Source organism: Salvia hispanica, chromosome 5, assembly GCF_029641045.1.
Source record: "Salvia hispanica isolate PSC_SH4W2 chromosome 5, Shi_PSC_v1, whole genome shotgun sequence".
Classification (NCBI taxonomy): Eukaryota; Viridiplantae; Streptophyta; class Magnoliopsida; order Lamiales; family Lamiaceae; genus Salvia; species Salvia hispanica.
Genome location: NC_142696.1, coordinates 11,820,132 through 11,833,682, shown reverse-complemented (window position 1 = coordinate 11,833,682; position 13,551 = coordinate 11,820,132). Strand labels below are relative to the sequence as shown.

At 36.0% G+C, this 13,551-nt stretch overlaps 1 protein-coding gene and 1 long non-coding RNA gene across 2 annotated transcripts; both read left to right on the top strand.

Annotated features, from left to right (window-relative positions):
* The first annotated feature begins 5,802 nt into the window (after nucleotides 1-5,802).
* Nucleotides 5,803-9,952, top strand: LOC125187277 (uncharacterized). The gene is made up of 8 exons (XM_048083831.1): nucleotides 5,803-6,593; nucleotides 7,420-7,496; nucleotides 7,617-7,785; nucleotides 8,221-8,309; nucleotides 8,402-8,566; nucleotides 8,646-8,723; nucleotides 9,162-9,265; nucleotides 9,555-9,952. Exons 1-8 carry the CDS (start codon nucleotides 6,062-6,064, stop codon nucleotides 9,658-9,660), a joined length of 1,320 nt encoding a protein of 439 aa, XP_047939788.1. The 5' UTR covers nucleotides 5,803-6,061; the 3' UTR covers nucleotides 9,661-9,952.
* Nucleotides 9,953-11,362: 1,410 nt separating this feature from the next.
* LOC148926286 (uncharacterized) lies at nucleotides 11,363-12,139 on the top strand. The gene is made up of 2 exons (XR_016130238.1): nucleotides 11,363-11,477; nucleotides 11,903-12,139. It is a non-coding gene; the product is annotated as an uncharacterized LOC148926286 (long non-coding RNA).
* The last annotated feature ends 1,412 nt before the right edge of the window (nucleotides 12,140-13,551 follow it).

Here is a 13,551-nt window from a genome sequence, read left to right as displayed (position 1 = left end):
AATTAATTAACATCTTATTAATTCCAAGAGTGCACTCAGTAAGAAACACTTATTTATTATTCATAGAGTAATAAAACTCCAACTGGCCAGTTTCCCGAATAATAAAACCTTGTTCGAGCTCCTCTTGGGGACACTATCAAACGAGACTGACTTCGCGCACGATTCAACATAATGGCAATCCCAGCACCGCTAGATATTAATCACCACTACCCAATATATTAGGATTATTGGGTTGCGAAAAACCCGCACCATTTGATAAGTCAAAGTAGTGCATAATCAATACCGTATGCTCAATGCTAACGTATGTAGATTAAGAAATAGTTATTTATCAAGACCTAGTCTTTCGGTAGATAGCATAAAGACATGTCTTGCTGTTAGATCCATTCAGTGCTATACCACATCAATGTCATCTTATTTCAGTAAAGCTTAGAAATAATCGGACTGACATTGCAACCTTTCATGATAGGTAGCCAAAGCCTATATAGGTTGTGAAATTCTTCTTTCTCTTTTGCAAAGCATTGCATAGAACCAACCGTGTTACCTTAAAGTGGACGTCGGCCACAACTGGTCTACTAAGCAAAAGACTTAGACTTTGTTTGCTTCTTATACATTTAAATGTTTATAAAACGTCTTATAAATGCACAAGCAAACACAATGTAATAATATACTGATTCTATTCGTGCGAAACTACTTGAATAATACTGAATCGAGTTAAAAGTGGATTATAGAGTTTTACGTATACAAGCAAGATTCTATTCGAGCGAAACTTGCTCGATACATGCTTTTCTATATACCAAACCTAACAAGATACTCTTTTCGTCCTGCTTTAGCATTTCCAGTTGAGTTGGGCGCGTGTTTTAAAAAAGTATTTGAATGTGTAATAAATGAGTGGTATAGTAGTACTTGGGACCCACTTATTTACATTTTTTAACTTAATTTTTTCTGCACTTTTAGTTCTGGTTTTACTATTCAAATAAGTAATTTTTTTTTCTAAATTAGAATACACAATCAAAATGAACAAAATTAAATCCAAAAATAACATTCAATTAAATTACCAAAAATGAAGAAATACATTTGGCTTATTTCCATCTTAAAAATTTTAAGAGGAAAATTTGAAGTTCTAAAATCCATTCTAAACACCCTATAAATACATTCATCATCTTCATTTGCTCCACCCAACTACCATTAAAAAAATAAAATAAAAAAACAAAAAAACACTTCTACATTTATTTCAAAAGAGGATTCCCTCAGAAAAATTTCATCATCGAGAATGGAGGAGGAACAACGGCCTACAGGTGATTCAGTACTTGAGCAACGGGTGAATCAATGCTTGAGCAGCAACATGAGAACAATATTGTGCAATTTTTTCCTCAAGAACAACCATAGTGGTGTTCTTCAAAAGGGGGCAATAAGTGAGGCGGCAGAGCCATTTGGTGTGCATAGAAAGACCATTTACATGCTTTGGAAGGAAGCCACTAAGATGATGGAGAATGGGAAACCTGCAATCATGGTTCACAAAGTTATAGGCTATAACATGGAAAAAAGAAGAGCGTTTATGAAGAAAAAGTTAGAAAACAATATAGGAAGATGGAACCAAAGCTTGGAGTTAGCAAAACCACACTTTATAGGTGGGTAAATGAGAAATGACTTATACCCCATACAAGTGCAGCTAAGCCACATCTAACTAGCCTAATTAAGTTGGCATGATTGAGATGGCGCCTCAGTCAACTCCAACCAATTTGTCAAGGTAAAGTGGCATATAGTGACATGCGCAACATACTTCATATAGATGAGAAGTGGTTCTGCATGACAAGGAGTGCAGACAGATACTACATCTTTCCTAATGAAGAAGAACCATATAGTGTATGTAAGTCAAAGACATTCATTATCAAAGTCATGTTCATGTGTGCTGTTAGCAGGCCACAGTTTGGAGCGAATAGGAAAACACTTTATGATGACAAGCTAGACATTTTCCCTTCACTGAAAATGTCCCAACAAAGAGGAACTCCAAGAATAGAACAGGAGGCACAACAAAGACAAAACCAATTCCAGATGTGACAAAGGCAGTCACAAAGGAGTGGCTCATCAACAAGGTATGTCGAATTTTACCCTATCACACCATCAGAGAAATCTCACCATAGGTCATAATTTAGTTAGCTTATTATTCACATTGTACATATTATCCCATTCAAGCCAAGTGGCCTGCAAGTGCAAGTAAGGAGATTTACATTCAACGGGATATTGTCAAACCACACATAAGCACGACTGATACAGAGTTTGAAGCAGCTACCAACTCAAATGAATTTCAAATCCAACTGGTTTGTCTGCCACTAAACTCTCCACATACAAACATATTGGACATTGGTTTTTTTCAAGGCAATCTAGTCATTGCAGGGTGACAACCCATACAACAGTGTGGATGAACTACTGGTGATGTGTGTAAGTGATACGCTCAGATTTTGGATGGTTTTTAAGGCGATTATTTGGTCCGTTTTTAATGTCAAAGTTGCATTACATGTCCATTATTTGCATATTTTATCTATTTTGGTATTTTGACATGTTTTGTGAGAAATGTTCATATTTGATCCTAAAAAGGGAGTCAAAACGCGAAGTAGGAAATCTGGAGTTTCAGGTAGCGTCCGGCGACCGCCATAACACTTCCGGCGACCGTCGGCGCTCAGCGGCCAACAATCTATAGTGGCCGTTACGGAAAATCTGTGCATGGGTGAAGACACGCCCGGTGACCGCCGGGCAAGGCGTGGCGACCTCCACCCAAGAGTCAGAAAGTTTCGGATCAATGCGTGGCGATCACCGGTGGCGGTCCGCCACAAAAGAGCAGCGAGCAGAGTTGCCTTAATTTCCTCTCCAAGATTTACCGTATTTTGCAACCCTTTGCCTTATTTGAGGAGCTCGAAATTCTCCCTATAAATACCCCCTAAAGCTTCATTATTAGAATCCTCGTTTTAAAATATATTTTCTAGAGATTAAAAGTTAGAGTACTTCATTGTGCAAGGAGTTGAAGAAGGATTCAAGAGCATCAAAGCTACAAGAATTCAACCTTTGGGTTTTATTTGCTTTAGTTTTATGTTTCAATTGTTTTCCCTTCGTGTCTTTCGATTATTACATCATGGGTAACTAAATTCAAGGATTCTAGGGATGTGTTAGCAATGACTTTGGCTATACAATTCCTTTTCTATTTAATATCCGTTTTGTTTTTACTTTGTTTCTTCCCTAAGTAAACAATAATGCTTCATGATTGAGTGACACAATCTTGGATTATTTAATATAACTTGCAACATAATCGTGAGAGGAGGTTGGCGAGTTAGATCCACTAAGTGGACACTACAGTTAGCTTCCTTTAAAACAGCACTGTTAATTGAGAGTGATGACTTTTCAAGGGTCGAGCTTTTAGGAGTTACTTATTTAGGATTGACAACCCTAATGTTGCATCGCATGAGCCTAAACTAGGTGACTCGTCCTATCAAAATAATAAATGTGCTAGGGTATTGTAGTTGCAACTTGTATAACCATAATTGTGAACGCACATCCCTGGAATTCCCTTATCTCTATACTTTTATCTATGTGATTTATTTGCATCTAGTTATTATTTGCTTTCGATTGTTCTTTGTTTTCAAAATTCTCAAAATCTTTCGGTTTTCCAAATAGTAATTGAGTTTTATAGAAGGTAGCCAATTTGTGATTGTTTTCCCCATGATAAAAACTGACATTTAGCTATACTATTCCTACTCTTTATACTTGCAGATATTTATAGTGCTAATAAAAAGTGCATCAGTAAGTCTTATGAAAAGTTGTCATCACAGACACTCAACAGAGTGTTCCTCACTCTACAAGGTTGTCTCCCTCAGATCCTAAAAGTGAAGGATGGGAACAATTATAAAATCTCCCGTATGAACAAGGATAGGCTAGAAAGAATAGAGGGATTAACCAATGTCTTGGAGGTAGAAGAAAGGGTGGTGAGAGAGGTGTTGGACTGCTTAGCACTATACAATGATGGTGATTCCTATTACATAGGGGATCTCGTCACTTTATTTGGCTACTAGGACAGAGATCACTCGATCTGCATTTTGATTTTGCTTTTGCTTTTTGGACTATGACATTGTAATGCATTGATAATGTAAATTACATTTTAGTAATGCATACTCTTTGTATACCATTGGGTTTGTAAGCAATGAAGCAGGAAGCAAAGAGCAGCAAGCTATCAACCAGTAACAAGCACAAAGCAAAAAAACAGGTTCTGCAAGAGAACACTCATCATATAGACAGTGAGCTAGAGGCACCAAAAAATCACCCATCAAACCCTAAACATATCTCATCATAAGCAATAAACAACCAAGCAACAAGTAGTCAAGCAAAAGGTAACCAAGCAACAGGTAAGCAAGCAGCATGAACCAACTCAGTAACACCATCAACCCACTAACACCATTAAGCCAATACACCACCAAACCAAAACACCACCAACGAATAACACCACAAAGCCAAAACACTATCAGGTTGTGCTTAAGTGTCCAAACCCGAAAAATGGAGGTGGCGTAAGCACAAATAATCATAATTGCAAGCATTTTTTTCGTCATAGGGATGGCCGAAGGCCAAATGCCGTAAAAACCCTATAATTCAAAATGCATACTCACATATTTAGAGGAGTAACAAAAAATATGGGAACTAGATGGCTAGAAACCGAAGGTGGCACTCCTCTTCCTCGGTGTACCCACCATTTCCTTCGGTCGGCGGTGTTTCAGGGACGACGGTGGAGATTGGGAACAGATCGACAACGCTCGTTGCCTAAATCGACTCCAAAGTGGAGTCGAATGACAAATCGACTTACGGAGAGAGATGATGTAGATGTGACATGCTAGGGTTCACAGAATAGTTTCAGGGACGATAGTGGACATAGAGTTCACGTCCTCCCACAAATACCTGGGAACTAGGGACAAATGAGTGGCGATTGGAGTCTCAATCGGCCTGTAACTTTGTTCGAATGACCAATCAGTCGACAAAGGCGAGGATGGTGATAGCAGCAGAGATGATGGCGGAGATGGTAGAGATAGTGGAGATGGTAGGTTTAGGGTACCCATTTAAGCAATTCAGAGAGAGGATTGAGGGAGACGGCGACAAATTTAGGGTATCGTAGAGAGTGAGGCGGCGAGTTCAATTAAGGTTCGCAGAGAGAGAGAGGGGCGGAGTAAAGAGAGAGATCAAAAATTAGGAATGGACCAACATTGTTTTTTTGCCTTTAATATTTATGGTTTTTATTTAATTGATTTATTATTTAATTAAACTTGTTTTTTTTAAATATGGAACATTTAAACTGAAACTTCTAAAGTGGAATTGACGAAAATGAAAAACTGAGAGTACTAAATTGGGACGAAGAATGTATAATTTTCAAACTGATGCCCTAAGTATATTTATACAAATCAAGAATTATTATTTATGTTAAATTGTTTACATAGACGTAAGAGAGCGACCCAATTATTTATGGTAGTGTATTGTTTGAGACGATACGCAGCCAAACTAACCCTCATATCAATGCACTGAACAAATATTATAGAATACCGTAGCATCAACTTCAATTAATTTCTCGCCTATAAAATTCAATATTTTTTTGCTCAGACAAACTCAATTTAATTCTGTTGACAAAATGGCCAAATATCACAAACGCCAATTAAACTTTTTAGGTAACACGTTATCTCTATTCTTAGTCAAAAAATAACATAAATATCATCAATATATAAATAATAAATAAAAATATTTAGATCAGCTATTTTAGGACCTCTTCTCCCCCAGATAATTCTTCCTCCATCTCTTACTCTCTTCGCCACTATTTTTAATTCATTCATATATTATTAAACTGCATATTGGTAAATATGGTTTATATAATTGGATGTTTGTTTGTTTCGATATACTGATATTCTCTAAATAATTATTGCACACAGTTCTCACTCTTCTGACTTTTCTTCAATTTACTCCTCTTCTTCCTCTACAAGAATCAATCAATTCTGTTTGCTTTAAATTCAGATTTGTGCGTTTCTTTTAATTTTTCGGAATGGAGATATCAAATTCTGAAGCTACGAATATTGATTCCGCGTCGCCAAGCAATGGAGGGGGCCAAATCCTACAGTTCCCCTCAATCCGGTTCCTGCGCTCCCCGGTTTCATCCCTAATTGAATACTCCGGTTTGCTCCGGGTCCGACCCGACTACCGCTACTCTCAAGCCCTACCTCTAATACCGGAGAGAAACGCTCAAATTCCGGAGTCCGTTGACGGCGGCGATGAAGCTAGTGGCAGTGGCAGTGGGAATTCTGGCAATAACAGTAACAGTGGGGAAGTTTCGATTCGGATTATCGGGGAGCAGGATAGAGCTGCGAGTAATGGGGAGAATGTGGCGGGATTGGGTGCGGAGGAGTCCACGGTTGGGGGTGATGATGTTAATCGGAGCGCGGCGGGTGATGATAATAGTAATAGGGAAGGATCGTCGTACCAGAGGTACGATATACAGCAGGCGGCCAGGTGGATTGAGCAGATTCTTCCGTTTTCCTTGCTATTGTTGGTTGTTTTCATCCGCCAGCACTTGCAAGGTAGTATATCGTAATACTTTCTTCATTGATATAATATGATTTAACATTTTGTGATGCTTAGTGATGAAGATTTTTATGTTGAGAATATATTGATATTTTACCCTGAAGATGTAATTCTGAAGGCTAAAATGTTGGTTGAATTGTTAGTAGTTGTTAAGGTACACAAACAGCTGGATGGATACACTGCTTAGCTTAGTTCTTGATATCTTAGAAAGATCTTGTTGGTGGGCTACCATACCATGAGCATGAGTTGTTTGTGTGGCTGATACCTTTGTTCTAGGAATAGGTTCTATAGTGTTGTTTAACATTGATGCTGTTTATTCATTTTACGACTATCAGGAAAGTGTCTTCTTTCTTCAGTAGCAGGGGCTTGAGAGGTTAGCTTAGCCACAAACTAGAAACTGAATCTCCACTTGAGAATTGTCCATCACATCACATTGTGATGACACAGTTGCAGAGCAAGGACTTGCAACCATCTTATAAGTTTCTAACTCATGCCATGTCCTGCTCCATTGGATAAGAAAATCAAAAGTCTCGTCCCTCGTGAAACAATATATTTCAAGCACATGACTGCAAAAACCCATATCAGCCCGTGTTCTTTCTAATCAATCCATTGTTCTAACTTTCTGTTATAGTTGATACTCACAACAATGCAAGAATTATAGTACAAAGTTATAATCTACAATCTACTCTGTTTCAAATAAAACAAACTTGATATCCATATAGCATCTGTATCAGGTTTTGAATTTTTAGTGCTGTCTTGTTCTTGTTGTCATCCGAATTTCCTGTTGGGTCCAACAGTTGAATTTTCAGTGAATGGTTTCAGGATTTGCTGTTACCATTTATTCCACTGCCATCTTATTGAAGTCCAATGACATTCTTCGGAAGCAAACTGCTCTAAAGGTGGGATTCATGTTCCATAAGCTGAACTATAGCAGTAATATGAAATGATTCTGATAAAGACTCCCATTTTCTTAAAAATGCAATGGAAACTAAACAAAGACCTTAAATTTGCATTTGCAGGGAGAAAGAAGGATGAGCGTCCTAGTTGGTTATTTGTTCTTCTTCATGCTTCATATCTTTGGAATATACTGGTGGCATCGTAAGGACGACCTCTTTTATCCACTACTCATGATTCCTCCAAAGGCAATCCCACCTTTCTGGCACGCTATATTTGTCATCCTGGTTAATGGTACGACTTTGTCCCCTGGTTATTACCCAGTCTGTCTTTCTCTCTTGCATGCCCGTGCGCTAGTTGCTTAATTTGATTACTATTTTAGAGATGGAAGCTTTTCCGAAATTTGCTTGTTCTTGAAGTCATAATGTTCTTTTGTTTTAGATTACTTAGTTATTGATTCGCTAAAGAACAGCTGTTTGTGTACCTACTGTCAAAATTGATTTGTGGTTCTATAATTTTTGCTTGCTGTCTAAGTGGTGCATGCATGGTATTTAGAATATACTGGAATATTTAAAAACTGCATTACTGACTCAAAGAATTAATGTCTTCCAAGATTCACGTACTTATGCTATTTAGAATATACTGGAATATTTAAAAACTGCATTACTGACTCAAAGATTTATTGTCTTCCAAGATTCCCGTACTTACTTTGGATTTTGATACTATCAGATATAATGGCACGTCAGGCAGCAATGGCTGTGAAGCTGGTTCTGCTAATGTATTATAAGAATGGTAGAGGACACAATTTTCGTAGACAGGTACACAGTTTTGAAACATATAGTAATTTTTATTTTATCAACTGATGTCATGTAAATAATTTACGTCTATTACTAATGTTTTCATGATTCAGGGGCAAATGTTGACTCTGATCGAATATGCACTGCTTCTGTATCGTGCTTTGTTACCAACCCCTGTATGGTATAGATTCTTCTTGAACAAAACATACGGGAGTCTCTTTTCATCATTAACAACCGGACTTTATTTAACTTTCAAGCTAACATCAATTGTTGAGAAAGTAAGTCAATCCCAATTACTTTTCACTTATCTAATACTTGAGTCTGTAGATTGGACTTATTCCTCTCTCCCCCTATTAGGTTCAATCTTTCTTTGCATCCTTAAAGGCATTATCCCGAAAGGAAATCCATTATGGATCTGTTGCAACGTCAGAACAGGTAAAAATTACTGTTGACATTTCTGCTGATAAAACAAATACTTCAATTTTCTTTATTGCCAATTCTAGAGAAAGCAGAATACAGTAAATTTTGCAGAATATTTTACGTTTGTGTACTGCCTTTTACATTCTAAGACTAGAAAAGATAGAAACAAGATGGGAGCAATGCAGCAAGTTTTGGTGAAGCTGATTTCTATAATACTTAGTGCGGTGATCCCTTTATGTTTCATTGTTCTATTGAGTGGGTGTTGGCTATTACTTACCCTATTTTCTATTGGCAAGCACTCAATTTTGTTTCTGGAGTTATATTATCTTCTGACATGTTTTTTTACTTTGAACTTTTGGTCTAATCTCATTCGGTTCCTGATGTGTTTGAGGAGTCAAGATACGTGAAGATGCATTTTGAATTGGCAAAACCTTATGATTTATTTTACTTTAGGTGAATGCAGCTGGAGACTTATGTGCCATATGCCAGGAGAAGATGCATGCACCCATTTTGTTACGCTGCAAGCATATTTTCTGTGAAGATTGTGTTTCAGAATGGTTCGTTTTCTTTCCCATTTTTAATTCGGCACCTTATTATGCAATGCAGTTTGCTCCCACTGATATTCTTGATTTCGCCTCAGCTGCTAACTGAAGCTGCAAATTGTCTACTTGTTTCTTAAACTTCTTTAAAACATCTTCCAGTAAAAGAATACACGAAGTTATACAGAGTTGTCCCGAGCATACCTAATTTGTTTTCATGTTCTTCTCGTCTACATTGGTTGATTCTTTCAACATTTTCCCTCCATATTATCATGCGAGGAACTCACAGGGTCACAACTGCTTTCAGGTTCGAACGAGAGAGAACTTGCCCTCTGTGCAGAGCACTAGTTCGACCTGCTGATCTTCAATCGTATGGGGATGGATCGACTAATCTATTCTTCCAGCTGTTTTAATGGCGTGCCTATTCCCTAACCTGCTCAGCCTCCATTCCACAGCAAAAAAAAACTGCACAGGCATTGGATGGAGACGACCAAATTTGGGCACGCAACATATGTTTATATACATATTTAAGATATATTATAAATAGGTTTGACAAAACGTGTGAAAAGAGCAGTATGGTGAGGGGTATTAACCTTCCATATATCCACATGATGTTTATTTTTTCTTTTTTAATATTTTTCTTTTCCTTTTTAAACTTTTGAAATTAATTAATGATGGAAATATATTTGGTATGAATTGACATAATTTTTACTTGCTCTTTTTTTATGAATGGAAGATACGGAGTAATAAACAGTAAAGGCCGTGTTATGGTGGGGCTGTGACTCTGTGATATTAACCACACCGTCACTAAGTCAACGAATACATGTTATCTTTTCCTTTTGAGTGAACTACTTAGATAGTACTCTCTCCGTCTCTAAAGAATAAAGAATATGCATTTTAGGGTTGGCACGAATTTTAATGCAAAATTGGTAAAATAAGAGAGATGTAGAAAGGAAAAGTAGTTAAATTGTTGTTAGTGGAGAATGGGTTCCACCTCTTAGAGAGAGAGAATTTCTAAAATTGGAAAGTGCATATTTTTGTGGGAGAGACTAAAAAGGAAAAAATGTATATTCTTGTGGGACGGATAGGGTACCTGATCTTTGTTTTGTATCATTTTTAGCACCTAAAAATCACATTTTGAGTACCTGATGCTAATTTTCACCCCAATGAAAATCACATTTTTACATTTTTGCCATGGAGGATATTTTTGAGCATACACAAAAAGAGGACCTAAAAGGATATATATAGGGATGTCAATGTAGCCCGAAACTCGTGGGCTGGCCCGAATAGCCCGCCAAATTTATAGGTTAGGGCTAAAAATTTATAGCCCGATAAAATTACAGCCTGATAGGCCCGCACTCAATTAACCTGCAACCTATTAGGGCTAGACCCGAAAACCCGAAAAAATTTCTATCATTCTATTTGTTTAACTCTAATTCGACACTTCATTAGTTATTTTATAACACATATAACTAAAAAAATAACTTTCAATTCTACATATTAAATATATAAATTATATATTAAATTTTTATTAACATAATAATAGCTAAATAATTAAAAACGTCAAATTCACTAAAATATATATTTAAATTTTAAAAACATGCTTTAAAATTTCTTGGTGTTTATGTTTTATTTTGCATAAATCTCAAATATTAGTATTTGATCATGTTTATGTTTGAGTTTAAGCATATATCTCAAATTTACCATAATAAATATTTTACATTTTATAAATATAACTAATTTTTCACAATTACTTATTGAATTGATCGGATGTTAATTTTATCGGTTACAACCCGATTAACCTGTTGGGCTAGCCCGAAATCCGAGCTTTTAGGGTTAGGGTTGAACTTTCATAACACGAAAAAATCACAACCCGATTATCCCGCACCCGATTGACCCGCAACTCGAATAGGATTGGCCCGATTGACATTCCTAGATATATATATCTTCTCTATCTTTCTCTTCTATATTATTATAATAATTATTACTACTATTATTATTATGATGTAATAAATTAATATTTAATTTATTTTTTAATATAATTTAAATTATGAGTCATACTTAATGAAATTTGATATGCTGAGCACTTATAAGGAACGACATTGTTAGTGCCACTTTCCACTTCATCTCTCCTTTCGTTCTCTTAAATCAATTTCACGCATTTCTTCTACAATTCTCAAACGCCACTTAAAAGCTCTGGCCTGCTTCGATGAAGAGGATGGTGTAGACGGTTTTCTTCATCTCTCTTGATTTTTATTTAATTCTCATTCTATAGATCATCACAAACTCAGCGCTACCTACGCTTCGAACTCCATCCATAGAGGAACTTTTCTCAACAATTGATGCTTAGGATGATTTGATTTCATTGTACTTAAGATGGATTGAGTGTACCCGATTGGAAATTAGTGACTTAGTATGTGAAATATACAAATGGAGTAGTTTTTGAATGTTGATTCAGAATTTGGATCTTTCATAGTACTACTATGAAAATTGAATTGCTTGATTTTGAGATTGTGGGTAATTAGATTGATAATTCTTGCAACCTAGATCCTTTGAGAAAATTCTTAAGTAAAAGATTGTACTTATTCAACAAACACTTTTTTCATTTTTTTCTACAGCCTAATTTCATCTTGATTTTTGTTTCTCATTATGCAGACAATTGTGCTCATGAGATAGAGGTGCCGGTAATCAACAAGATGCTTCTGGAAACAGGCTTCTACAAGGTGTTGGGATCTGGATATCACAAAGGATCAAGGATCACATCTTGAATCGTCTTTGTCTGCATAATGAGAAAGAAGAAACAAATGGGTTATGGATAGCTTCTATTTTTCCCAAACTCACCGGAAAATAATGCAAATACAGAGCTTAAATAAAATCATTCTTCAGTCTAAATCGAATTCTTATTTGCTCTGAGTCTCATTTTGAACCAACTAGCAAGACTACAAATAGCAATTCTTTATAACTAATTATTAGAGATTGAAATAATATACAAAAAGCAACAGATAATATAACAGTAGAAGATGTCAAGCAACCCAACAACTGTTGAAGATGTCAATCGCCTATTAACTACTACAGATTATAAAGTTCAAAACTTGCAAATACTATCACAAATAAATTAAGGTTTGAAGAATCGAAAAGAGGTTAACAAAACTAAGATTATATGAAAGGCCAACTCCAGTAATCAAATTAGCCAACATCAACAAAGAAAAAGTAACATAACAGTTCAAAAAGAGAGATCATTCTGATCAAGTCTTCTCATTCTTGCTGCTTATTTCTCACTCTCTTTTGTCATGACTAACACATTGCTTCTTCAAATCCAATCCAATTGCATTTGCATCATTCCTTTTACACATATCATATAACACTTCTTCCACATCACATCCAAAGTGAATAGTATATTATAAACTACAGATAAAGTGTAAAAGAAACATTGATACGCAGATTTAAGCAATGGGGGTGGAAATTTCAATTCGGAGCAAAGTTGGGGGAGTATTAAAATGGCCGACGCTTTTACCATCAAGAATGAGAAGGAAACAAGAGAGATGAAGAAAACCGTAGACACCATCCTCCTGCACTATCATCCTCTTCATCGAAGCAGGCCAGAAATAATAAATGCCGCACTTTCCTTTTTAGTTTGTCCCACAAAAAATGTTACATTTTCTTTTTTTGAAAAAATTTCCTTTCACATTAATATAAATATATTATTTTCTCTTTCCACTTAACACATAAAAACACCTCCTAAAATCTCGTGTCAATCTCCAAATGGGGCGGAGGGAGTATTTTTAAAGATTTTTTTACTTAATTTTGTGAAATTAAACTGTATTAGTTGTACCCTAAAAATCACGACAAATATTAATTTATTTTTGCAAAAACTCGTCTAAGATATCCTTTATTAGTGATGACGTAATCACCATACTCTACAATGCAGGAATATTCTGAAAATATTTATCCTCTTTAAATTTTGGAAAATAAGATTATATACGTATAAGCAGCTCGAAGCAAGCTTTTAATATCAACCCAAGTCTCTCCTTATACCACACACTCGCACTTTAGTACTTCCTCTGACTCATAATAGATGCTGCACTTAGGAATTGACACAGAATTTTAGGAGATGTTGTTTTATGTATTAAGTGGATAGAGAAAATAATACTCCCTCCGTCCCGGAGTATTAGACTCACTTCTTTTGGGCACATGATTTAAGGAATTGATATTTAAATAGTTAAAGTGGAGAGAGTAAAGTATGAGAGAGAAAAAAAGTAGGAGAGAGAAGAGAGAAAAAAGTAGGTGGAGAATAAAATAAGATA

Excerpts from the sequence above, each read along its gene's own strand:
- LOC125187277 (XM_048083831.1), top strand. The coding sequence starts at position 6,062 with ATGGAGATATCAAATTCTGAAGCTACGAATATTGATTCCGCGTCGCCA. Across the intron at positions 6,594-7,419 it reads CATCCGCCAGCACTTGCAAG|GATTTGCTGTTACCATTTAT; the intron begins GTAGTATATCGT and ends GAATGGTTTCAG. Across the intron at positions 8,724-9,161 it reads CTGTTGCAACGTCAGAACAG|GTGAATGCAGCTGGAGACTT; the intron begins GTAAAAATTACT and ends ATTTTACTTTAG.